We start from the raw sequence: 27,571 nt of genomic DNA, 5'->3' as shown, positions 1-27,571 counted from the left end.
CCAGTCAGCAGCTTTCTGTACCAGCTGAAGGCGGGAGAGGGTGGAGTTTGTAACCCCTATGTAAACGGTGTTGCAGTAATCCAGCCTTGACGAGACATGGGCATGGATTACTTTCTCTAGGTCGTGGGCCGAAAGAAAATATTTTATTTGTGCTACACACACAACCACACACACACACACACACACACATGCACGCACACACACACACAGTTTGTATCAATTAAACGTTTAATTTATTCTAGCACTCTCTACCCAATATTCTACCCAGCCTGTGTGTGTGTGTGTGTGTGTGTGTGTGTGTGTGTGTGTGTGTGTGTGTGTGCGTGTGTGTGTGCGTGCGTGCGTGCGTGCGTGCGTGCGTATCACTGTTGATTTAACTATCATGTTTAGTTATAGTGTAGTGGTGTGAAGGTACAGCACATTGTTTCTGTTCTAAGTTTTCTATTCACATGACTACTAACCGAGCCTTTCTGCTGTTCCTCACAGCTGGGATGAGTCTGCCTCGGCCCTCCTCTGATGTGTTGTATTTGTCCAGGTCCAACTCCTCCAGAACATCCTCTGACATCTGCAGCATGTGGGCCAGAGCTGAACACTGGGTTGGAGACAGTTCTGTCTTTGATCTGTCCCCTGACTTCAGGTACTGTTGGATCTCCTGATGCACTGAGTGGTCGTTCATCTCCATCAAACAGTGGAAGATGTTGATACATCTGTCAGGAGAGGAACCACCCGGCATCGTCTTCAGGTTGTTGATGGCTTTCTGGATGCTCTCTGGACAGTTCTGTGTCTGAACCAGTAGACCTCCTAACAGACTCTGGTTGGACGGCAGTGAGAGACCATGAAGGAAGCGGAGAAACAGGTCCAGGTGACCATTCTTACTCCATATGGCTTTACGGTTGGCTCCGGACAGGAAGTCCTCCAAGGAGTCACTGGTGTATTCACGTTCATATTTGTCACGTCCCAGGAATGTCTTCAGTACCTCCATGTTCTTCTGTGTGAAACAGTGGAACAGGTAGACTGCAGCCAGGAACTCCTGGATGATCAGATGAACAAAGCAGTAGACTGCTCTCTGGAAGAGCACGCCCTCTCTTTTGAAGATCTCTGTGCACACTCCTGAGTACAGCGAGGCGTCTTTCACATCCAGACCACACTCTTCCAGGTCTTCTTGGTAGAACATGATGCTGCCTTTCTCCAGATGTTCAAACGCCAGCCTGCCCAGCTTCAGAAGAACATCCCTGTCAGTCTCCATCATCTTCTGTTGATTCTCTCTCTCTTTTCTGTTTCTTTTCTTGTTTCTTCTTTCCCCCTCATGAGGCTCATCATACTTCAGCTCCTTCCTCTTTGTCTGGACCAACAGGAAGTGGCAGCACATGGCAGTCAGGGTCGTGGGCAGCTGTCCTGTCTCGTCTGTCTTCACCATGTCCTCCAGAACGGTAGCGCTGATCCAACAGAAGACTGGGATGTGACACATGATGTGGAGGCTCTTTGACGTCTTCATGTGTGAGATGATTCTGCTGGCCAGCTCCTCATCACTGAATCTCTTCCTGAAGTACTCCTCCTTCTGGGGATCGGTGAACCCTCGTACTTCTGTCACCAGGTCAACATATACAGGAGGGATCTGATTGGCTGCTGCAGGTCTGGTGGTTATCCAGATGAGAGCCAATGGGAGCAGATTCCCCTCGATGACGTTTGTCAACAGCCCGTCCACTGATGATGTCACTGTGACATCAGAGATGATGTCATTGTTGAAGTTGAAGGACAACCTGCTTTCATCCAAACCATCAAAGATGAAGCCAACCTTCCAGACAGCGAGCTGCTCTGCTGTGACCTTCTTCAACGTTGGATGGAAAACATGGATCAGTGAGAGAAGACTGTGCTGCTCATCTCTGACCAAGTTCAGCTCCCGGAATGAGAAGGGAACCAGGAGAATGACATCTTGATTTTCCAAACCCTTTGCCCAGTCCAGAGCGACCTTACGCACAGAGAAGGTTTTTCCAATGCCAGCGACGCCCTTGGTCAGAACTCTTCTGATTGGTGTCTCTCTGCCAACGAGGAGGGGCTTAAAGATGTCACAGCAGTTGATTGGTTGGTCATGGAGGGTGTTCTTCTTGGAGAGTGTCTCAAGCTGGTAGACCTCATGTTGGTTATTAACCCCTTCACTCTCTCCCACTGTGATGTAGAGCGCTGTGAAGATGCTGCTGAGGGAGGGCACTTCAGTGACGTCTGTCACACGATCCAGACTGTTCAAAGTGATCTTATAAACCTTTAAATCCTCCTGCACACTGACACCTGCTATGAGAAGACAATGAAGACATTTTAAACATTCAGCTTCATTCATAACTTTACATTCTTACAAGTATACACACATCATTAATGTGTTAAATATCATATCATACATTAGGGGAAACATAACCAATATCAAATAATAATGTTGAATTGGGCGACTGGTTTTCTCTCGTGGGATAATAAAGATATTAATCTGAATTGTTTTAGTCCAGAGTTGATAGATGTTACCCTATTTGACAATGTTTTTTCTATTTTTATTCTGTTTTTAATTTGTGCTATTTAAATAGCCTATTGTAAATTGTGTCCAGTCTTACTTTTTCCATTGCTGGTCTGACTGGATGTCTTCAGTCCAGGTGTGGTTGTGAATGTCTCTCCTGAACATCTGGACGTCTGCTCAGTCCTCTTCCTCTTTCTGTGGAGATGAAGAACTTTATTAGGATTAGATTCTCCATCTTATCTGCTCTCCACTGTTAGTTAGGCTACCTGTTAGTGCCAGAATAGATTTTAAGACTTTACTCATGACTTTTAAATGTGTAAATAGACAGTATCCCAGTTCTATCTCTGACATGCTAGAACCCTACAAGCCTGTGCTCAGCATCAGATCATCAGATAAGAGCCTCCTGGAGACTCCCACAGACAGGGGTGTCACAAGGGGGGGAAAGTGGGACTGAGTTACCAGGGCCCAAGGTGGAGGGACCTTAATTATTTTAGCTATTGAGAAATAGCAGATATAGCTCACAGCGCGGCACCAAGTGCAGCGCTGCAAGCTTGTAGATTTATTTTGAACAGTTGTAAACATGTGTGCAAATCTTTGAATACATGTATTTTTAAGCGAACATTTGTAACTCAAATTTTTCTTCTTTTGCTAAATATTTTTAGAAGGGGGTCCATGGCCAAATACATATCATTTTGGGGGTCCTTCACATGAAACAGTTTGAGCACCACTGACATAGAAACTATTCAAAGACTTGCACACATTTTCAAGATTTTTCAAAAATAGAAGATCTACAAGCTGGCAGTGCTCGGTGTCGCACTTTGAGCCTGTAGATCTGCTATTTTTCAATAGTTAAAGCACAACATAATGTGTAATAATGCGTCTAAATGGGTTAAACCCCTCCCCTGAAGAACATTCATGGGGGGCCCACAGTGAATGCTTGTACCCAGGGCCCAGGATTTGGTGCAACACCCCTGCTCACAGCACAGCTTGTCTCAAATTCTTCCTGCCATTTCTAGTTTTTAATATCTGCATGTGTCTATTTTAAAATGTGTGTCTACTTTTTATTCACTGATCGTTTGTTGTAGATCAGGGGTGCCCACACTTTTTTGAAGTGAGATCTACTTTTAAAATGACTAGCTCAACATGATCTACCCATCCAAAATATTTTAGCTGAGGGCCTGAGGGAGGCTTTGGAATAGCAGCACTGGCGTTACATTTTAGGCTGAATAAATGGTAAATACTGGGGAAAATGTCTTCATCCCATTCCGTATGGAAGTGGTACAGTTTGGGGTTCTTTGTAATGCTACTGACTCTTGAACAAAATATTGCATTGGAGGTTTGCCTACTTTAGAAGCCATAAAGGGAGCTGACAGGCCCTTCTTGATGTCATATTGACATATATTTTATATTGTAATTATATATTTTTAGAGGCATGTTATGTGGTCTACCTGCAAACCCTTGTAGATCACCATCTACCTTTTGGGCACCCCTGTTGTAGATTGTCAATAAATGCATATCATGTTGTTCTTTTACCCTGCTCTGTAAAGCACTTTGTGATGTCTGGAAATATGCTATAAATACAATCATTATCATAATCATTCTTCACTGATTGATGGATGTTTCTGTACTGTTTGATGTTGGTATAAATAGACAATAACAGGGTCCACTTTGTCATGTCCTTATATTATTGTGCACTTTTTGTTTGACTGGTTTAGACATTTATCTTTTTGTTTATTGGTCTGTAACTGTTTGTTATAACAATATCCTATACTCTCCATGGCTTATTGTTGGTATTCTGCCCAATTCTTGTCCTTTTGTGCTTTTGGATAGTAGAGATGTATGAACAATAAGACCATCACACGCTTAGCACTCAATACTAAATGACACTGATCATCCTCTGTATCAATAACTATATCAATAACACTGATCATCCTCTGTATCAATAACTATATCAATAACACTGATCATCCTCTGTATCAATAACTATAATGACACTGATCATCCTCTGTATCTCTACTTCCACCTCATGCCATCAGGGTGAAGATACAGAACCCTGAAGTGGTACAAGGTTGGTTTATCATTAGTTTTGTTTCCTCCGTCATCACTGCACTAAACAAACTGCCCCGCCCCTGTCGATAGGATGGTTTTCTGTGTACAGTGTGGACCTGATGGTCTGTTATTGTGATATGTTTGTGTTGTGTTATGTGTTGTTTTTTTGTTTGAAAAGACAGCGACAAATTTCACTTCGGGGACAATGAAGATTATTTGTATTATCATTAGTATAAAGTAGTAGTTACTGTGGTCACAGCACTAACTTTATTTATTTATTCAGGGATGTCTTCATCTACAAGCTCGCAACGTGGCACAAAGCGACACATTTTGAGCTTGTAGATCCACTATTTTCACTAGCTTGGTCCCGGACTACCGGGCAAACGTTTAATTTCTCTTTTGGGTCTTGGGCTAAAAAGGTTGGGAACCACGGGACGGGTGACAGGTGTTTATGTAAACTACCAGCTCCTCTCTATACTAGAGGTGTGTATGTAAACTACCAGCTCCTCTCTATACTAGAGGTGTGTATGTAAACTACCAGCTTCTCTCTATACTAAAGAGGGTTGAGGTTTCCTTTCTTGCTCTGACATTTAAACTCCCAGAGAGTCATGGTAAACTACAGAAGGTTATGAGCAGGCAGAGTAGTTTTGCTCAACACATTCATTGCTCTGTACGTGTTGACATGTTAAGAAGCTCAGGAGGATTGACATACTGTGTGTGTGGAGGTCCAGGTTCACTGAAGACAGGAGGTATTCCCATAGACGCGTCACTCTTCATAGACACACAGCTGGGTGTTGGAGACTCTGCTCTGTGGTCAACACTTCTGGAATCACAACAATATTCATACAATGATCATGTGAATGAAAGAGTCTGTTTGTTATAGATTCTGTATTGTTACATTGCATTTTACAAGAGAGTAAAACTCCATGTTGAAGTAACATGAAAAACATTATGATTGATTATTTTATTAGACAAAAATGGAGAACAGTACAAGTATAGTCAATACAATTGAAATGTAGTACAGTACAAGTACAGTTAAACACCCTGCCCAAAAGGAACATCTCAAATAAGACCTTTTACGGTCTTTTTTACGATGAAAGCCCTGAGTATTTAATCCATGGACATAATGAATAGCAAGCAAAGATAACATTCAATAATATCACAGTTATAAAAACACTATATGTACAGGATTGGGGAAACTAGGGGGTGGGGCTAAGGTAAAGGTGGGGGTGCTCACTTCTGGCCTGTCTATGGGAGAAGTGATAACTACCTCCTTCTCTGGCCTCCTGAAAGGTGAGTTTTCACCTGTCTATGGGAGAAGTGATAACTACCTCCTTATCTGGCCTCCTGAAAGGTCAGTTTTCACCTGTCTATGGGAGAAGTGATAACTACCTCCTTCTCTGGCCTCCTGAAAGGTGAGTTTTCACCTGTCTATGAGAGAAGTGATAACTACCTCCTTCTCTGGCCTCCTGAAAGGTGAGTTTTCACCTGTCTATGGGAAAAGTGATAACTACCTCCTTCTCTGGCCTCCTGAAAGGTGAGTTTTCACCTGTCTATGGGAGAAGTGATAACTACCTCCTTCTCTGGCCTCCTGAAAGGTGAGTTTTCACCTGTCTATGGGAGAAGTGATTGATAACTACCTCCTTCTCTGGCCTCCTGAAAGGTGAGTTTTCACCTGTCTATGGGAGAAGTGATAACTACCGCCTTCTCTGGCCTCCTGAAAGGTGAGTTTTCAGGGCAGTTTTGAAGGATGCCAGCGAGCTACATGTTTTAAGGGAGGTAGTCAAGGAATTCCACACCTGGGTGGCAGTGTTGTAGAAGGAGAATTTACCCATATTTGTTTGTGTTATCAGAACATTGTGTGCGCTGCTGCGCTCCCTCTGGTGTAGTGGTTGTGGGTGTCGCTAACTTTTTGGAGATGTTTGGTCAGATATGCGGGTACTTAGGGGATGAAGGGCAGATTTGCGTTGACTATTTTTAAAGTCACTCCCATTTTTAGTTGTTTAACTCTGTCTTCAACACAGAGCCATCTTAGGCTAGCAAAATGTGTGGGAGAAACATGGGTCATGGGCCCCAGGTCGAGAAGTAGCCCAATCAGTTTGTTTTGGGAGGTTTGGAGCTTAGTCTTTAGTGATTCTTTGATGTTGGAGTACCATGAGGTGCAAGCGTAGTCAAAGTGGGACTGAATGAGGGCCCAGCAATCTCCAATGTTGTCAACAAAAGTGCCCTCAGGGGCACTTTTGTTGACAACATTGGAGATTCTGCTCAGGAATCGTGTTCTTGTTCTCTGATAAAATATCACTAGAAATGGGAGTGTTTCTCTTCACCCGCGGCTACCACATACAGTAAGCTACAGTTTAAGAAGCTCTAGAGGATTGACATACTGTGTGTGTGGAGGTCCAGGTTCACTGAAGACAGGAGGTATTCCCATAGACGCGTCACTCTTCATAGACACACAGCTGGGTGTTGGAGACTCTGCTCTGTGGTCAACACTTCTGGAATCACAACAATATTCATACAATGATCATGTGAATGAAAGAGTCTGTTTGTTATAGATTCTGTATTGTTACATTGTATTTTACAAGAGAGTAAAACTCCATCTTGAAGTAACAGGAAAAACATTGTGATAAAATATCACTGGAAAGCAGTAAAATGTATTAAAATAGAGCCATACAGTAGATCAACATGAGTGTACATAATATCAGGGTTGTACCCGAACACGCTCAATGAATGATCGTTCATGAACACGTTCATATTTTGGACGAATGTGAACTGAACGTTCTTTGTTTCCGTTTGATGAACGTTATTGTCATACGTGTCCATTCTGACGCTGTGAATGGTAATCAACAAACTATACAAAAAAGGAAGAAATGGTCAAATTAGACAGATTGTCAAATAGAAGCAAGGATGTTGAAAATAGCCGATCTACAAGCTCACAACACCTCACATCTCAAGGCATTGTCAGCTTGTAGATCTTCTATGTTCACTCTATTTACTGTATATATGGAACCAAGTGAAACTAAATGTAATGCCTCAACTACTACATTGCAAGTCAGGGTATGGGGTCCCCCGATTCAAATATGATTATTTTGGGGTCTCCATTTCAAATACGATTATTTTGGGGTCTCCAGTTCAAATACGATTATTATGGGTTCTCCAGTTCAAATATGATTATTTTGGGGGTCTCTGATTCAAATATGATTATTTTGGGGTCTCCAGTTCAAATACGATTATTTTGAGTTCTCCAGTTCAAATATGATTATTTTGGGGGTCTCCGATTCAAATATGATTATTTTGGGGTTCACGGCCTGAAAAGGTTGAGAACCACTGCTATGAATAAAGCTTGAAAGGGGATTATTAGACTGTGTCTTGTTTTTATCCATTATTTGCACATTATTGTCACATTACTTTGTTGTTTTATAGCGTTGTGTATATTGTATAGTGTTATAGTTTGAAGACTTTATTAGAAGTTTGCATAGTGTGTATTGTATAATAGGAGGATTGACATACTGTGTGTGTGGAGGTCCAGGTTCACTGAAGACAGGAGGTGTTCTCATAGACGCATCACTCTTCATAGACACACAGCTGGGTGTTGGAGACTCTGCTCTGTGGTGAAGACTTCTGGAATCACAACAATATTCATACAATGATCATGTGAATGAAAGAGTCTGTTTGTTATAGATTCTGTATTGTTAAAACCTCGACCAGCTGTCTGTCTGTCTGTCTGTCTGTCTGTCTGTCACACATCACACTTTTCCCCTGCTCATATCTCCGCAACCGTTGCCCTGATCCATGCCAAATCAATGCTCACATGACCCTCTTATAGCGCCACCATGAGGCCAGTTCTTGCAAAACACATTTATGGACACAGCTCCTACAATCTTTGGCCAAAAATCACGCAAATCGGTACACAGTATGTCTACACTCATGTCATCAACATGGATTTGTCCCATTTAGCGCCACCTTCAGGCCGATTTTTAAAACACTTTTTTTGGACACTACTCCTACAGATTTTGCCCTAAAATCACGCAAATCGGTACACAGTATGTCTACACTCATCTCATCAACATGGATCTTTCCCATATAGCGCCACCATCACATTTTTGGACACTGCTCCTACACATTTTGCCCTAAAATCACGCTGCGACCTGACGGTCGCTTATCTCCCGATTAGGGAGTCTTACTGGTTAGACAAAAATGGAGAACAGTAAAAGTATAGTCAATACAATATAAATGTAGTACAGTACAAGTACAGTTAAACACCCTGCCTAAAAGGAACATCTCAAATAAGACCTTTTACGGTCTTTTTTATTTTTGAAAGCCCTCAGTATTTAATTATAATAAATAGCAAGCAAAGAAAACATTCAATAATATCACAGTTATAAAAACACTATATGTACAGGTTTGGGGAAACAAGGGGGTGGGGCTAAGGTAAAGGTGGGGGTGCTCACTTCTGGCCTGTCTATGGGAGAAGTGACAACTACCTCCTTCTCTGGCCTCCTGAAAGGTGAGTTTTCACCTGTCTATGGGAGAAGTGACAACTACCTCCTTCTCTGGCCCCCTGAAAGGTGAGTTTTCACCTGTCTATGGGAGAAGTGATAACTACCTCCTTCTCTGGCCTCCTGAAAGGTGAGTTTTCACCTGTCTATGGGAGAAGTGATAACTACCTCCTTCTCTGGCCTCATGAAAGGTAAGTTTTCAGGGCAGTTTTGAAGGATGCCAGCGAGCTACATGTTTTAAGGGAGGTAGTCAAGGAATTCCACACCTGGGTGGCAGTGTTGTAGAAGGAGAATTTACCCATATCTCTCTTATGGATTTGTGTTATCAGGTCATTGTGTGCGCTCCCTCTGGTGTTGTGGTTGTTAGGGTTGGGGGCGGTAACCGCCGTACCGCCGTACCGCCGTACCGCGCTATACCGAGTTCTACCGCGGTGTCAGTGTGCTTACCGCGGTAAAAAAGACAAAAAAGGTATATTTTCATTGGAAAACAAGCGAGTTTTAAAACGGTGGAGAAGCGAGGACCGCATGCGCTCCATGCCGCTCTGCTCTGGGCCGTGTATCACATGTTTGGAAGCCACATGTCACTCAGACACAGACCTGCACACAGTGCACAGGGCAGGAGAGTACGGAGCACAACTATGACGGAGCAGCATAAACTTTCTCTGTAATCCACTCGACACAAGGATGTTAATCTTGTGTTGTGGCATATATATTTTTTATTCATACGGATTACTGGCGGAGCGCGGGCCGCGTGGACTAAAACCGAAAATGAAACTATTTTACTTTTTCCACCGCGTCGCACGTTGTGCCCCGTCCGGCGGCGCGTCTGCGATTTTATAACCTTTTCTGTCAAGTCTTGTAACTAAAACCTGTATATAGCAGCACTCAATCACTGCGATTTGAGAGTTGAGACGTGACGTGAGTTTACAGAATCACTGTACACGATCTGACTACCCGTCTTCTTCTGGTTTGTTCACACAGCTGTTTGTGTCTGAAAAGCCCAAGTAGCTAGCCTACGTTACTATGGTAACCCGACAGTGCAGATCTAAAAGCTCAGAACGCGTCTCGGATGCGATGTGTTGTGAGCTTGTAGATCTGCTCCTTTCAAAGCCATACCCGCTGTGATGTACGGAGAAGTATAACTCGGGCAGTCAGGCTGTGGAGAGGCGACTTTTGGGAAGATGATTGCAATATTTTGGCTTATCGCCGAACCTTAATTAATAGATACGGGGGTGCGGTAATTACCGCAGTACCGGCGGTAAATGGGAAGACGGTAATCGCGGTAACAAAATGACGATACCGCCCCAGGCCTAGTGGTTGTGGGTGTCGCTAACTTTTTGGAGATGTTTGGTCAGATATGCGGGTACTTAGGGGATGGAGGGCAGATTTACGTTGACTATTTTTAAAGTCACTCCCATTTTTAGTTGTTTAACTCTGTCTTCAACGCAGAGCCATCTTAGGCTAGCAAAATGTGTGGGAGAAACATGGGTCATGGGCCCCAGGTCGAGAAGTAGCCCAATCAGTTTGTTTTGGGAGGTTTGGAGCTTAGTCTTTAGTGATTCTTTGATGTTGGAGTACCATGAGGTGCAAGCGTAGTCAAAGTGGGACTGAATGAGGGCCCAGCAATCTCCAATGTTGTCAACAAAAGTGCCCTCAGGGGCACTTTTGTTGACAACATTGGAGATTCTGCTCAGGAATCGTGTTCTTGTTCTCTGATAAAATATCACTAGAAATGGGAGTGTTTCTCTTCACCCGCGGCTACCACATACAGTAAGCTACAGTTTAAGAAGCTCTAGAGGATTGACATACTGTGTGTGTGGAGGTCCAGGTTCACTGAAGACAGGAGGTATTCCCATAGACGCGTCACTCTTCATAGACACACAGCTGGGTGTTGGAGACTCTGCTCTGTGGTCAACACTTCTGGAATCACAACAATATTCATACAATGATCATGTGAATGAAAGAGTCTGTTTGTTATAGATTCTGTATTGTTACATTGTATTTTACAAGAGAGTAAAACTCCATCTTGAAGTAACAGGAAAAACATTGTGATAAAATATCACTGGAAAGCAGTAAAATGTATTAAAATAGAGCCATACAGTAAATCAACATGAGTGTACATAATATCAGGGTTGTACCCGAACACGCTCAATGAATGATCGTTCATGAACACGTTCATATTTTGGACGAATGTGAACTGAACGTTCTTTGTTTCCGTTTGATGAACGTTATTGTCATACGTGTCCATTCTGACGCTGTGAATGGTAATCAACAAACTATACAAAAAAGGAAGAAATGGTCAAATTAGACAGATTGTCAAATAGAAGCAAGGATGTTGAAAATAGCCGATCTACAAGCTCACAACACCTCACATCTCAAGGCATTGTCAGCTTGTAGATCTTCTATGTTCACTCTATTTACTGTATATATGGAACCAAGTGAAACTAAATGTAATGCCTCAACTACTACATTGCAAGTCAGGGTATGGGGTCCCCCGATTCAAATATGATTATTTTGGGGTCTCCATTTCAAATACGATTATTTTGGGGTCTCCAGTTCAAATACGATTATTTTGGGTTCTCCAGTTCAAATATGATTATTTTGGGGGTCTCTGATTCAAATATGATTATTTTGGGGTCTCCAGTTCAAATACGATTATTTTGAGTTCTCCAGTTCAAATATGATTATTTTGGGGGTCTCCGATTCAAATATGATTATTTTGGGGTTCACGGCCTGAAAAGGTTGAGAACCACTGCTATGAATAAAGCTTGAAAGGGGATTATTAGACTGTGTCTTGTTTTTATCCATTATTTGCACATTATTGTCACATTACTTTGTTGTTTTATAGCGTTGTGTATATTGTATAGTGTTATAGTTTGAAGACTTTATTAGAAGTTTGCATAGTGTGTATTGTATAATAGGAGGATTGACATACTGTGTGTGTGGAGGTCCAGGTTCACTGAAGACAGGAGGTGTTCTCATAGACGCATCACTCTTCATAGACACACAGCTGGGTGTTGGAGACTCTGCTCTGTGGTGAAGACTTCTGGAATCACAACAATATTCATACAATGATCATGTGAATGAAAGAGTCTGTTTGTTATAGATTCTGTATTGTTAAAACCTCGACCAGCTGTCTGTCTGTCTGTCTGTCTGTCTGTCTGTCACACATCACACTTTTCCCCTGCTCATATCTCCGCAACCGTTGCCCCGATCCATGCCAAATCAATGCTCACATGACCCTCTTATAGCGCCACCATGAGGCCAGTTCTTGCAAAACACATTTATGGACACAGCTCCTACAATCTTTGGCCAAAAATCACGCAAATCGGTACACAGTATGTCTACACTCATGTCATCAACATGGATTTGTCCCATTTAGCGCCACCTTCAGGCCGATTTTTAAAACACTTTTTTTGGACACTACTCCTACAGATTTTGCCCTAAAATCACGCAAATCGGTACACAGTATGTCTACACTCATCTCATCAACATGGATCTTTCCCATATAGCGCCACCATCACATTTTTGGACACTGCTCCTACACATTTTGCCCTAAAATCACGCTGCGACCTGACGGTCGCTTATCTCCCGATTAGGGAGTCTTACTGGTTAGACAAAAATGGAGAACAGTAAAAGTATAGTCAATACAATATAAATGTAGTACAGTACAAGTACAGTTAAACACCCTGCCTAAAAGGAACATCTCAAATAAGACCTTTTACGGTCTTTTTTATTTTTGAAAGCCCTCAGTATTTAATTATAATAAATAGCAAGCAAAGAAAACATTCAATAATATCACAGTTATAAAAACACTATATGTACAGGATTGGGGAAACAAGGGGGTGGGGCTAAGGTAAAGGTGGGGGTGCTCACTTCTGGCCTGTCTATGGGAGAAGTGACAACTACCTCCTTCTCTGGCCTCCTGAAAGGTGAGTTTTCACCCGTCTATGGGAGAAGTGACAACTACCTCCTTCTCTGGCCCCCTGAAAGGTGAGTTTTCACCTGTCTATGGGAGAAGTGATAACTACCTCCTTCTCTGGCCTCCTGAAAGGTGAGTTTTCACCTGTCTATGGGAGAAGTGATAACTACCTCCTTCTCTGGCCTCATGAAAGGTAAGTTTTCAGGGCAGTTTTGAAGGATGCCAGCGAGCTACATGTTTTAAGGGAGGTAGTCAAGGAATTCCACACCTGGGTGGCAGTGTTGTAGAAGGAGAATTTACCCATATCTCTCTTATGGATTTGTGTTATCAGGTCATTGTGTGCGCTCCCTCTGGTGTTGTGGTTGTTAGAGTTGGGGGCGGTAACCGCCGTACCGCCGTACCGCGCTATACCGAGTTCTACCGCGGTGTCAGTGTGCTTACCGCGGTAAAAAAGACAAAAAAGGTATATTTTCATTGGAAAACAAGCGAGTTTTAAAACGGTGGAGAAGCGAGGACCGCATGCGCTCCATGCCGCTCTGCTCTGGGCCGTGTACCACATGTTTGGAAGCCACATGTCACTCAGACACAGACCTGCACACAGTGCACAGGGCAGGAGAGTACGGAGCACAACTATGACGGAGCAGCATAAACTTTCTCTGTAATCCACTCGACACAAGGATGTTAATCTTGTGTTGTGGCATATATTTTTTTTATTCATACGGATTACTGGCGGAGGGCGGGCCGCGTGGACTAAAACCGAAAATGAAACTATTTTACTTTTTCCACCGCGTCGCACGTTGTGCCCCGTCCGGCGGCGCGTCTGCGATTTTATAACCTTTTCTGTCAAGTCTTGTAACTAAAACCTGTATAGCAGCACTCAATCACTGCGATTTGAGAGTTGAGACGTGACGTGAGTTTACAGAATCACTGTACACGATCTGACTACCCGTCTTCTTCTGGTTTGTTCACACAGCTGTTTGTGTCTGAAAAGCCCAAGTAGCTAGCCTACGTTACTATGGTAACCCGACAGTGCAGATCTAAAAGCTCAGAACGCGTCTCGGATGCGATGTGTTGTGAGCTTGTAGATCTGCTCCTTTCAAAGCCATACCCGCTGTGATGTACGGAGAAGTATAACTCGGGCAGTCAGGCTGTGGAGAGGCGACTTTTGGGAAGATGATTGCAATATTTTGGCTTATCGCCGAACCTTAATTAATAGATACGGGGGTGCGGTAATTACCGCAGTACCGGCGGTAAATGGGAAGACGGTAATCGCGGTAACAAAATGACGATACCGCCCCAGGCCTAGTGGTTGTGGGTGTCGCTAACTTTTTGGAGATGTTTGGTCAGATATGCGGGTACTTAGGGGATGGAGGGCAGATTTACGTTGACTATTTTTAAAGTCACTCCCATTTTTAGTTGTTTAACTCTGTCTTCAACGCAGAGCCATCTTAGGCTAGCAAAATGTGTGGGAGAAACATGGGTCATGGGCCCCAGGTCGAGAAGTAGCCCAATCAGTTTGTTTTGGGAGGTTTGGAGCTTTAGTGATTCTTTGATGTTGGAGTACCATGAGGTGCAAGCGTAGTCAAAGTGGGACTGAATGAGGGCCCCAGCAAGAGTCCTGAGGGCACTTTTGTTGACAAAAGTGGAGATTCTGCCCAGGAATCGTGTTCTTGTTCTCTGATAAAATATCACTAGAAATGGGAGTGTTTCTCTTCTCCCGTGGCTCCCACATACAGTAAGCTACAGTTTAAGAAGCTCAGGAGGATTGACATACTGTGAGTGTGGAGGTCCAGGTTCACTGAAGACAGGAGGTATTCCCATAGACGCGTCACTCTTCATAGACACACAGCTGGGTGTTGGAGACTCTGCTCTTCTGGAATCACAACAATATTCATACAATGATCATGTCCTGAATGATAATGTTAGGGGCCGGAGCAGATGATGTCTCCAAGTGGAGGAAAGTTCAGATCATTTCCCAATCCCCCCCCCCCCCCCCCCCACATCTCCAGCCTCAAAATAAATCACCGTTATATTAACTATTTGATGTTAAATTGTTCTTGATTAATATGCAAAAATCACGATACAGTAAGTTAATATGATGGCAGAGCAAGCACTAGTCTGCACAGATACTGTAGCAAGTCTTTGCACAGAGTAATATTGCAATGAATATTGCGGATTATTTTAATCCTTTAGGGGATGTTGATGTTGTCATCTGCCCATTTGTCAATTTGGTCAAAAGAAATTGGTTGAACAAAACTCATATTTTGGGACCATCGCTCCATTGTTTACAATGGTTTGTAATGCAGGCTGCCACCCCATGTGGTCATGTGATACAAGATGGCCGCAGTGTGAATAAGGTCTATGGGCTTTGCTTTGGACTTTCTTAAAAAGCCATAACTAAGGTTGTCAAATAATTGTAGTGGAGTAAAAGTAAAATCCAAGATGTAGTGGAGTAGAAGTAAAATTGGAAATACCCATGAATACCTCAAAAGTGTACTTAAGAACAGAACTTAAGTAAATGTACTTAGTTACTTTACACCACTGCCATTGTGTGTGGAGGAGGATTGTCTTACTTTAAGCGTGGAGGTCCAGGTTCATCTTTAGACCCACAGCTGGCTGTTGGAGACTCTGCTCTGTGGATGAGATGTTTGTCTCTTCCCTCCTCCTCCTCCTCTCTCTCCACACACTCACTCATCTTTGGTCTTTATTTAACCTGTCAAGGTTAGCAGAAAATAGTAAATGATTAATGAATGAATGTACAAAACACACACACACACACACACACACACACACACACACACACACACACACACACACACACACACACACACACACACACACACACACACACACACACACACACACACACACACACACACACACACACACACACTTCTAGAACAGTGTCAGTAATATTTCAATCTCATTCTGTATTATTAATATGACATTGACATAGGATGATACGTTGAAATATTAACTGTGAGCTGCTATGAGGCAACAATATCACCATCATAATGCTGAGACTACAGTAGATGAACAACAATATCACCATCATAATGATGAGACTACAGTAGATGAACAAAAATATCACCATCATAATGCTGAGACTACAGTAGATGAACAACAATATCACCATCATAATGCTGAGACTACAGTAGATGAACAACAATATCACCATCATAATGATGAGACTACAGTAGATGCAGATGCATGCAGTAGCTCTTGTCAACCAACAGGTGTCCTACTGCACCACAGAATTGAAATATCACAATAGAAGAACAGGGAGACACTCATGTTCCAACAGAACAAGGTAGACCTTTGAATATCATGTTAATAATACTATTGATTAACATACTTTACCCTGGTTAAAATAATGTTTCATTCACTAAACCAAGTCATGGACTGCTGGCAGCTTTGAGATGTCGGATAGTTCAACAGTTCCTTTGTATTAAAATATTTAAAATATACATATTTTTTCTTGATTGGATTGTTTTTATTGTAAATGTGTTAATTGTAAAATAGCTTACCACATTCACAAACATTAAATAGTCAAAAGGAAACCAAACCACATCCTTAAAACAACTTCCTCTCAACCACGTGGTTTATATTCAAGAGAAGCAGGGAGCAAGCAGCAGCCTGCTCTCTGCATGTTGCACATGTGGTCTGCAACGGAAACACTGTGTGTGCGTGCGTGCGTGCGTGTGTGTGTGTCTACACTACAGATAACAGGATACAGCAGGCGGGCTCTAGACTGGATGACACTTACACTCACAATGAAACCAACAAGGTTTCAGCCGAGTGGGAAAAGACTGCAGAGTGCAACGCTGAAGCAGCAGGTTTTCCGTCATAAAAGGTCATAAATAATTATACCAAATACACACATCACTTATAGGGTTAAATAATAACATAATTATGTCATAATTTTCTGCTCTGTCTAAATAAGTATTTTGCTGGTGACATCAATCATAAGATTCATAACCAGATTAACCACAGAGAACAAGTACAGACAGGCAGACTAGACAACAGGGAGTGGTAGCTTTAGTAGAAACCAGAAGCATAAAGTAGCCTATAAACTGTTCCTGTGAGAACCAAGTGGTTCTAGTAGTGAATATTAAAACAACAACACCTACTTTACGTTAGCTTTTGGTCCTTATTGTGTTTTGTTTTGTCTTCCTCACATGTTGTCCTCACTGTCAAGTTCACAGTTGTTGTCGTGTCTCAAAATGGCTCCCTGAGATACGCTGTGCCTTTCATTTCCTTATACTGTGACTTTGACCCGCCTCTACAGCTCTAGGGCTACAGTCAGTTAGATCAGTGGTTCTCAACCTGCGGGTCGGGACCCCCAAATTGTTTGGGGGGGTCCCCAGACGTTTAGCTAAATGTTAACATTGTTTTCTCTCTCAACAGTTAACAGACCAACATACATCATAACTTATAATGTATGTTCGTCTTATAATTTATAAGTGTATCTCACATTTATAAAGTGACAATTTAAAGACTTTAAAGACCTTTTTAGTACCTCTGGTCAAACATTGGTCAAATGGTCAAATATTAGAGGCAGACATTGTGAAAATAGCAGATCTAAATGCTCACAGAGCATGTAGATCTGCTATTTTCACAATGGAACAGATCGGGTCTGCCAACTGCCAACTCCTATAATTCCAAGTGCTTGTGCAGGGACCCCCCTGAGGGGGGTCCCCAGTTCAAATATGATTATTTGGGGGGTTGCTGCCTGAAAAGTTTGAGAACCACTGAATTAGATGATATGATGTCATCTATTCTACACAGAGGAACCAACACATAATAGTCAGGGAACGAGGTGGGCAAATCCCACATGTCTCATACAGTCATACTCTCATTCCAACCCCCAGGTTATTATGTTATGAGTAGCCTATGCTATGATTGTAGTCAGTGTTTAAACAAACAATAGAAGATCATTGGGCTGACTGACGTGAGGACAGGATTCACCCTGCATGAAAACAAGTTCAAATACAACGCCATGCATTTGTTGTCTTTTTACTGTAGGAACACTATAGCCCAGTGGTTCTCAACCTTTTCAGACCGCGACCCCCCAAATAATCATATTTTAACTAGGCCTGTGACGATTCACTTTTTCCCGATTCGATTCGATTTCGATTCATTGGGTGACGATTCGATTATATCACAATTAATTGCGCTTTCCTGCGATTTGCGATTCGAATCACGATTATTGCGATTTTCCCCATAAATTACAGCTTTTTTATATTGAAACTCAAAAGGTTTTAGTCAAGTTTTAGTCGACGAACCCAAACAAAGGTTTTAGTCTAGTTTTAGTCAATAGTTTTAGTCAAAAAGAAAAATGTGCCTTTGAATAAATAAATGAAACACAGTCAATAAGGCAGTGGTTCTAAACCTTTTCTGGCTGCGACCCCCAAAATAGTAATATTTTAACATTTTGTATAACACGGTTCTATTGTGAACATAGCAGATCTACATGCTTACAACCCCTCACGTTGCGAGGCATTGTGAGCATGTAGATCAGCTATTTCACAATTTCAGCCTCTAATATTTGACAATTTGACCATTTGTCAATTTAATTTGTCATTTCAGAGGTTAAAAAAAGTCCTTAAGTTGTCACTTTAGACATGTACATAAACCCTCAATACACTGTATGTTGTTTTGTTTACAGTTGAGTGCATAGGCGGCGCTAGGGGGGTGCTTGCAGGTGCTTTAGCACCTCCAAAGAAGCCCATAGCACCCCCGTAGCACCCCCAAGAAATGCTCAGCCAATGTTTTTTTTTTTTTTTTTCTGTCATCAAATAAAATTATCTTGTTCAAATCTGTGACATTGGTGAAAAAAAGATTCCTGCCCACTAGAAGTCCTTCATGATAAGTTAGGAGTAGGGATGGAGATCGGAATCTGCCGATATCAAAAATCGGCTGGTATGATATCAAACCGGCCGCATTGGTGACCGGCCGGTCACTGACATAAATTCCGGTTTTATGCCGATTGTGTCTATCGTACTGCACTGCACAGCATGATGCTCTGGTCCTCTGACTAAGTTAAACATAAGTAAATAGCAGCCAGTCTACTTAGTGGCAGCCTACAGAATACAGATGGTGCTGATTACCTTTGCAATGTAAGGATATATTCCATAATCCTGTGCCAATGTCGTCTCAAAAAAGAAGGGAAAAAAAGCATCGCAAGGCTTTCCTGCCTCCAGAAGGTCCATGCAGAAGGAGTTTAACTTTCATTTAACAGAAAGCAACAGCATTGCAAAAGAGCCTGTTGCAAGCGACAGAAAAAGCCATACCACCTCCCGTTTCTCTGTTGTTGGAAAAAAAAAGTCAGTTCACTTTGCGTGGTGTTGTGTGTCTGTCCACAGCACGCTGGATTAATCAATGCATGTCCAGGTGAAGCCTGTTAAAGGTCGTTATAGTCTCCTCCGATAGTTTCACAAAGTACATTAAGCAACAGAAATGTATTATGTACCATGTTAAGTCCCTTACAGAGGTTTTACAACCCAAAACAACAGGAACAGGGTCATGAGGTAATATTTTGCCCTTAAATATTTGAAAGGAAGGAATAGACTAGAGTCAGACTACTAAGTGTGACACAAGGTAATTTTCTCACCTTGAAAACAATGAATGCAACCTTATTTATTTTGGCTTTTAAGACAATCGTTTTGCTTGTTAAAAATATTTATTCAATTATAATATTATTAATAATATTTGAAATAAATGATCTCAATATGTATACCCATAATTTTAAAATAAAGGTTTTGCCATAATCATGCAGCTCTAACAGTGACACAGACATAGAAGCAATGGCACAGCAATTATAAAATATATACAGTAGTAGGCCTATGTATTTTTTACTTTAGACCTTTCAGTGAATGATCAGCTGGCATCAATATTATATATCCATATCATATTAGACTGGATATTGTCTGTGATTTTGGATATTGTACTATTGTGATTGATTTGGCATTAGTGTTCTTCAAGCTTATTGGTACTCAAATTGAATTATGTCTTGTAGGCCTACTTGGCCTGAAAAAGGGGTATTGGAGCAACCCTATTTTCTAGTTCTTAGCTAAAGAAATATAACCGGTGGATCGGTACCGGCCAAGAATTTTGCAATCGGTCCATCTCTTATGAGAAAAATAAAATGTCACTCCTTTTGTTCATGGTATTACCATTTATTTAATGTGACTTAACACTTGCGATACTTGAATGGTACTGATTGAACAGTTATTTGCTTTGTCAATAATAGTACACTAGGCTTTTTTTTTTTTTTTTTTAACAGAATAGCGGATTTTGCACTGCAGCACAAGATATTTGGCTGTACGTATAGGCTTTTGGAGCCCAGCAAAAATAAAAATAAAGATAATACATTTGTGTTTGTTTAGGCTCTTATACTGTATATAAATTGGTAGGCTATATCCACAACTACTTAGCACCTCCATTAATAGCCAAGCTCCCTTCCAGCACCCCCATTAAAAATTGTCTGGAGCCGCCACTGGTTGAGTGAGAAAACAATGTTGCACATTAAGTTTTGGACCCCCCAAAATCATTTTGGGACCTCTCTGGGGTCTCGACCCACAGATTGACAAACGCTATGAGGCGTTTGCCTGGCTGCAGTGTGTACTAGAACCCCTTTTCCACTGGCCCAACACCACACCACTCCACACCACACCGCCCACTTGTGACAGGTTTTCCACTACAAGGACATGGGTAGAGTGGTGTGAAAGTAGTACTAATTGTGGTACTAAAAAGTATCCAATCTAGAGTAGGTCTGAGCTAGGCCAAACAGGGCCAAACTTATATAGATATTTTTATGTGGTGTGGTGTAGTGTGGTGTGGTGCTAAAGCTGCAGTCGAAAAGGGGCTTAGGTGCTGTGTTGTGTCGAGCGCACACACTGCGCATAGTAAACAGTGATGTAGTAGTAGAGGACTTCTTAAAAAGTTTTAGATTAAGATAATTTGCTTGCATTGCGATGCAGCCTCGTGCCGTTCTGCATCGATGCAGTAACGTTAAATAATTGTTACTTTTAGCCTACGTTTGTTGTTGTTTTTCCTCCAGAAGGAACGTGGCTAATCGTTAGCATGCTAGCGCTTTAGCCCCGTTCCTTTAGCCTTGGAGGAGAGGAATACAATCATTACAGTCAGGCAGTTTTCAAAGCAGAGAATCCACCAATCATACGGTTTACAACAGCTTGTACCGTGCGCTACTTCATATCAATGCGTCGCCTCTCCACACCAGTCCCTGCTATGCCTGCTTGCTTTATGCATGGGAGCAGAGGCTAGAATGCTGCGGTGCTGGAGTTTGAGCAGACGGCTCAGTCTTTGATACAAAATAATGACGGAACGGACCCAGCATTTCTTCTTTTTTACTCATCCTCCAACCAGGTCGCACCAAAGAGAGAGAGAGAGAGAGAGAGAGAGAGGAGAATAACAGCTCTCCTCTGTCTTTCGCCTAAATAAAACGTTTTTTTTTTTTTTTTTTTTTATATATATATAAAATCGGGAAAATCGATTCTGAACTTTGAAAATCGATTAATTGAATCGCCGGCCTTAACATCGCGATAATATAGTGAATCGATTTTTTTGCACAGGCCTAATTTTAACTGGGGACCCCCCACCCTGAACCATTACATTTTGTATAACACGGTTTGATTGGGACAACAGCAGATCTACATGCTCACCACGCCTCGCAACGAAACATTGTGAGCATGTAGATCTGCTATTTTCACAATTTCTGCCTTTAAAATTTGACAATTTGGCCAATGTTTAATTTGTCATTTTAGAAGCATTAAAAAGTCCTTAAATTGTCACTTTAGAAGTGTGCAGATACCCTCTCCTTATGTTGGTTTGTTTACTGTTGAGAGAGAAAACAATGTTTCACATTAAGTTAATCATCTGGGGACCCCCCTAAAATATTTTGGGCCCCCCCTGGGGGTCCCGACCCACAGGTTGAGAACCACTGCACTAGCCTGTTCACACAATAGACAGACAGACTGGCAGACAGACAGACAGACAGACAGACAGACAGACAGGCATGTCAGACACACAGACAAGAGAGTCTTTTCACTGCAGTTTATGACTCATTTCGCCTACCCCCAATTCTGCTGTCAGACTGTCCATGTTTGCATATTATCTCTTTGTCATTTAAGTATTATAGTGACTGTGACAGTGGTGTTACCTGGCTGTCAAACGGTGACCATTAGTCCTACACATGGCTATGCACTCCATAGTAACCACATCAATAGTTTTAGGCGAATCTGCCTGACACCAATAAAATAAACAGAAGCAGATTTACAGTGGAAAGGGGAGGTGAGGATGGGCTTAGATAGATGTCGTTCATATCCAGTCTATATTCTTAATCTTATTTACGGTGTTATAGCCATATTTTGAGCGGTGCCACCGTTTGCCACGTACGGTCTCCTCTCCTCAGCATGTTACTAGGACAACGACCGACACCGTCTCGAGATAAACTGTTCTCGAGATAAACTATAACCGGCATGTATCTTTCTCACTGACTGCTACTACTGCTGCTGCTCCTGCTGCTGCTGCTGCTGCTGCTGCTGCTGCTGCTCCTGCTGCTGCTGCTGTTGTTGTTAATGTTGTTTTTGTTATGTGTCATAACACCCCCTATATTTCCGCCCCTGCCCAGGTTTTGAAGATGCATTCAAAACGGTCGTGAAGTTCTATTAACAACTCGGCCATAATTATGATTAGGCTAGATATCGTTCCTGGCCAAGGTTTAGCCTAAGCGTCTATCTCTGACATTCTCTGTTGCTATACTCTCCCAAAACTATAACTGACATTCTAAAACTATAACAATTCTCCTCCTCCAACAACATGGCTGTAGCCTACCAACTAAAACATAAAGTGATTACACTAAACTAAAACATAAATATAAAGTACAGTCAGTGATTACCCTGAACAGGTAGCAGTCCCTCCGTAACGTCGCGGGTGTTCCATAATATTCCATAGGCATGTAAAGACGAGTTGTTGGGTTATCCAGTCTGTGCGTGTTTCCTTTCTGCTCCGACTCTGCGACAAGCACTTTAAACACCTCCCCCTCTCTCTCTCTCTCTCTGTGTGTGTGTGTGTGTGTGTGTGTGTGTGTGTGTGTGTGTGTGTGTGTGTGTGTGTGTGTGTGTGTGTGTGTGTGTGTGTGTCCCCTCTCTCTCTCATGGCCATTGGCCAACTGCTGCTGAAGACACGTGATTTACAGTAAAGTAGAGAGAGGGAGGGAGGCAGGGAGATTTGGCACATCAAAGCATTATGAGTAATAAAGTGTTAGTTAAGCATTAACTAAGTGTATTCATTTGTACCTTATAGTAAAGTGTTACCACTAAGGGTCGTTTCATACCGTTATAAGGAGCCTAACTAATTTCGGTTCGGGAGTGCTCCCCGACCCGAAATTATTTAGGTTCGGGGGGAGTTCATCCATACTTTCTTAACGGCTATAGTGCCGAAGTCGCTTAAATATTGGAGGTCCGTGGCATGACAACGTTTGTGGCCGATGAATGAGCATTGCAGGGCGGATGGATACATATTTGACTTGCCCTGGCGCTGCTGCACGTTGAATGGCTTGAAGTCCAGTGAGTAGCAGGCAGCTCCAGCAGGCAGCAGCACCAGTGACGGGGACACGGGGTCTCTTCCATAGGTCTCTTTCTCTCTCTCACTCACTCTCACAAACGTCGAAAACATTTAATCTACAAGCTCACATTATAGACGTGCCGCGGCCGCCTCTCTTGCTGCATGCATATCATCACGCAGTCACAACTCGTCGTGGACAACACGGAACATTAAAGCAAAGTTGTGTCTATGCTTTTCTTTTCTCTTTAAAACGGTCGGCGAGTAGCACTAGCAAGACATGCACCAAAGCTGTGTGTGTGTGTGTGTGTGTGTGTGTGTGTGTGTGTGTGTGTGTGTGTGTGTGTGTGTGTGTGTGTGTATGTGTATGTGTGTGTGTGTGTGTGTGTGTGTCGCGCGCGCACCTCCCAGTCCACCACTCGTCTCCAGAGCGAGAGGCAGTGTATGTATCCGCTCTGCGATGCCCAACACACGGCCACACAAGCATTTGGAAGTCGGCGTGTCTCCCTCCCAAACGACCGCTGTTTCCTTGGATTTACAGCCGAGAATATGCACTTGAAGCCGGGCTGAATGAATTAGAAGACACCGCTGAGTACCGAAATTAAGTCGGGAGGTCACAACATTTCGTCAGCACCGTAGAGCCGAATTTAGTCGGTTGACGCCCCCCCGAACCGGGAGATGCGAACCATATTTGGGTTCGCCTAGTGCCGAACCGAACTTTGTTAGGCTCCTTATAACGGTATGGATCGACCCTAAGGGTAATGCCAACTGCCAACTCCTATAATTCCAAGTGCTTGTGCAGGGGACCCCAGTTCAAATATGATTATTTGGGGGGTTGCTGCCTGAAAAGTTTGAGAACCACTGAATTAGATGATATGATGTCATCTATTCTACACAGAGGAACCAACACATAATAGTCAGGGAACGAGGTGGGCAAATCCCACATGTCTCATACAGTCATACTCTCATTCCAACCCCCAAGTTATTATGTTATGAGTAGCCTATGCTATGATTGTAGTCAGTGTTTAAACACACAATAGAAGATCATTGGGCTGACTGACGTGAGGACAGGATTCACCCTGCATGAAAACAAGTTCAAATACAACGCCATGCATTTGTTGTCTTTTGTACTGTAGGAACACTAATAGCCCAGTGGTTCTCAACCTTTTCAGACCGCGACCCCCCAAATAATCATATTTTAACTGGGGACCCCCCCACCCTGAACCGTTACATTTTGTATAACACGGTTTGATTGGGACAACAGCAGATCTACATGCTCACAACGCCTCGCAACGAAACATTGTGAGCATGTAGATCTGCTATTTTCACAATTTCTGCCTTTAAAATTTGACAATTTGGCCAATGTTTAATTTGTCATTTTAGAAGCATTAAAAAGTCCTTAAATTGTCACTTTAGAAGTGTGCAGATACCCTCTCCTTATGTTGGTTTGTTTACTGTTGAGAGAGAAAACAATGTTTCACATTAAGTTAATCATCTGGGGACCCCCCTAAAATAATTTGGGCCCCCCCTGGGGGTCCCGACCCACAGGTTGAGAACCACTGCACTAGCCTGTTCACACAATAGACAGACAGACTGGCAGACAGACAGACAGACAGACAGACAGACAGACAGACAGACAGACAGACAGACAGGCATGTCAGACACACAGACAAGAGAGTCTTTTCACTGCAGTTTATGACTCATTTCGCCTACCCCCAATTCTGCTGTCAGACTGTCCATGTTTGCATATTATCTCTTTGTCATTTAAGTATTATAGTGACTGTGACAGTGGTGTTACCTGGCTGTCAAACGGTGACCATTAGTCCTACACATGGCTATGCACTCCATAGTAACCAGTCTAACCACATCAATAGTTTTAGGCGAATCTGCCTGACACCAATAAAATAAACAGAAGCAGATTTACAGTGGAAAGGGGAGGTGAGGATGGGCTTAGATAGATGTCGTTCCTATCCAGTCTATATTCTTAATCGTATTTACGGTGTTATAGCCATATTTTGAGCGGTGCCACCGTTTGCCACGTACGGTCTCCTCTCCTCAGCATGTTACTAGGACAACGACCGACGCCGTCTCGAGATAAACTGTTCTCGAGATAAACTATAACCGGCATGTATCTTTCTCACTGACTGCTACTACTGCTGCTGCTACTACTACTGCTGCTGCTGCTGCTGCTGCTGTTGTTGTTGTTGTTGTTAATGTTGTTTTTGTTATGAGGTGTCATAACACCCCCTATATTTCCGCCCCTGCCCAGGTTTTGAAGATGCATTCAAAACGGTCGTGAAGTTCTATTAACAACTCGGCCATAATTATGATTAGGCTAGATATCGTTCCTGGCCAAGGTTTAGCCTAAACGTCTATCTCTGACATTCTCTGTCGCTATACTCTCCCAAAACTATAACTGACATTCCAAAGTGCAATTCTCCTCCTCCAACAACATGGCTGTAGCCTACCAACTAAAACATAAAGTGAAGTGCAGTCAGTGATTACACTAAACTAAAACATAAATATAAAGTACAGTCAGTGATTACCCTTAACAGGTAGCAGTCCCTCCGTAACGTCGCGGGTGTTCCATAATATTCCATAGGCATGTAAAGACGAGTTGTTGGGTTATCCAGTCTGTGCGTGTTTCCTTTCTGCTCCGACTCTGCGACAAGCACTTTAAACACCTCCCTCTCTCTCTCTCTCTCTCTCTCTCTCTCTCTCTCTCTCTCTCTCTCTCTCTGTGTGTGTGTGTGTGTGTGTGTGTGTGTGTGTGTGTGTGTGTGTCTCCCCCCCCCCCTCTCTCTCTCATGGCCATTGGCCAACTGCTGCTGAAGACACGTGATTTACAGTAAAGTAGAGAGAGGGAGGGAGGCAGGGAGATTTGGCACATCAAAGCATTATGATTATGAATACCACAAAATAATAAACTAATGACAGAGTACAGCATCTTGCAATGGGCCTGGTGTACAAGATACACTACACCTCCAAGATACCCTTGTACCTGACAAACTACTTCTTAAAGGTCAAGGATGTTCACGATCACAACACCAGAGGCAGCTCCACTAATCATGATCAACCTAAATGTACCACTAAACAAGGCTCTAATTTGTTCTTCTGCTATACCACCAACATGTGGAACGCCCTACCGCAGGCCTTAAAGGAGAGCAAATCCCTATAGTCGGGGACCCAGTCCCCAAAAATGGAGAGGACCTGTGATGTTCTGCCGTACTTTTTATTTCTGTTTTATCTATTAGTTTGGCAATTAAGGTCCACAGAATGAGAGGCCTGCTCTGCCGGAAAGTTCGCGAAAAAAAGTTAGAGGCATTTTTGTGTAATAAAGCCTTCATTTTTTGACCCTGTGATATGAACTAGGTTTCCTTTCTTAAAGTGCTCTTTAAGTTGTGTAGAATGTCAATAAATCATTCCAAGATACACAGAACACATGTGTGAACAACACCAAGTCAAGAAATAAGCTCCCAAAGCCTTTCCAAATGATTTATAGCCATTTTATGTACAAAAATGTACCCGTTTCTTGCATTTTTCCCAATAATTCTATCTTTACTTCAATTGTAATCAACTTTGCCATGGCTTATCAGGCAATGTTTCATCCTTTTCAGCAATCTTTATAGTTATTCCACACAAAATATTATTAAAATCAACCCTAAATTAAAGGAACTGTGGTGATTTTATTACCCTTATGCTCCGAATTCATTTAGCCTTTTTTTTGGCAGAAAAAAACCTGTACCCCCTCAAAAAACAAAACAAACATGTAACACAACAAATTCAAGTATTTTTTTTATCATAAACAGCTGTTATCTTATACAGTATATGCATTGATAAAACAGGAAATTAAACATTTAGCTGAATAAAATCAAGATTATGATATCTAATATCACGAAAATGAAAATAACTAACGATTAACTCATTCACTGTCACTATCCTCAAGTATGAGTTCAACTTGTGTTTGGGTCCCCAGTGCAGAGACATGCAATTACACACTTGACCCCGGCTCTTGCA

At 42.4% G+C, this 27,571-nt stretch overlaps 2 protein-coding genes and 1 long non-coding RNA gene across 3 annotated transcripts; all 3 read right to left on the bottom strand.

Annotated features, from left to right (window-relative positions):
* Positions 1-445: 445 nt before the first annotated feature.
* LOC308290450 (protein NLRC3-like) lies at positions 446-2,215 on the bottom strand (the record flags this gene model as incomplete). The annotated part of the gene is made up of 1 exon (XM_080732292.1): positions 446-2,215. A coding segment is annotated over one exon (1,770 nt), but the record flags the coding sequence as incomplete, so codon positions are not given.
* Positions 2,216-2,251: 36 nt separating this feature from the next.
* On the bottom strand, positions 2,252-7,036 carry LOC308295101. Its single transcript, XR_013962550.1, has 4 exons — positions 6,934-7,036; positions 5,262-5,372; positions 2,598-2,695; positions 2,252-2,289 (listed from the first exon to the last, which is right to left on the bottom strand). It is a non-coding gene; the product is annotated as an uncharacterized lncRNA (long non-coding RNA).
* Positions 7,037-7,127: 91 nt separating this feature from the next.
* Positions 7,128-17,148, bottom strand: LOC308290443 (uncharacterized protein; the record flags this gene model as incomplete). Its single annotated transcript, XM_080732278.1, has 7 exons — positions 17,101-17,148; positions 15,544-15,683; positions 14,745-14,843; positions 11,984-12,094; positions 10,858-10,968; positions 8,060-8,170; positions 7,128-7,149 (listed from the first exon to the last, which is right to left on the bottom strand). Exons 2-7 carry the CDS (start codon positions 15,663-15,665, stop codon positions 7,128-7,130), a joined length of 576 nt encoding a protein of 191 aa, XP_080588404.1. The 5' UTR covers positions 15,666-15,683; positions 17,101-17,148.
* Positions 17,149-27,571: the final 10,423 nt, after the last annotated feature.

This window comes from Nannobrachium achirus (assembly GCF_963921795.1).
Source record: "Nannobrachium achirus genome assembly, chromosome: 1".
Taxonomy (NCBI): domain Eukaryota; kingdom Metazoa; phylum Chordata; class Actinopteri; order Myctophiformes; family Myctophidae; genus Nannobrachium; species Nannobrachium achirus.
Note: the sequence above shows the minus strand (reverse complement) of the source record. Positions and strands in the feature narration are given on the sequence as shown.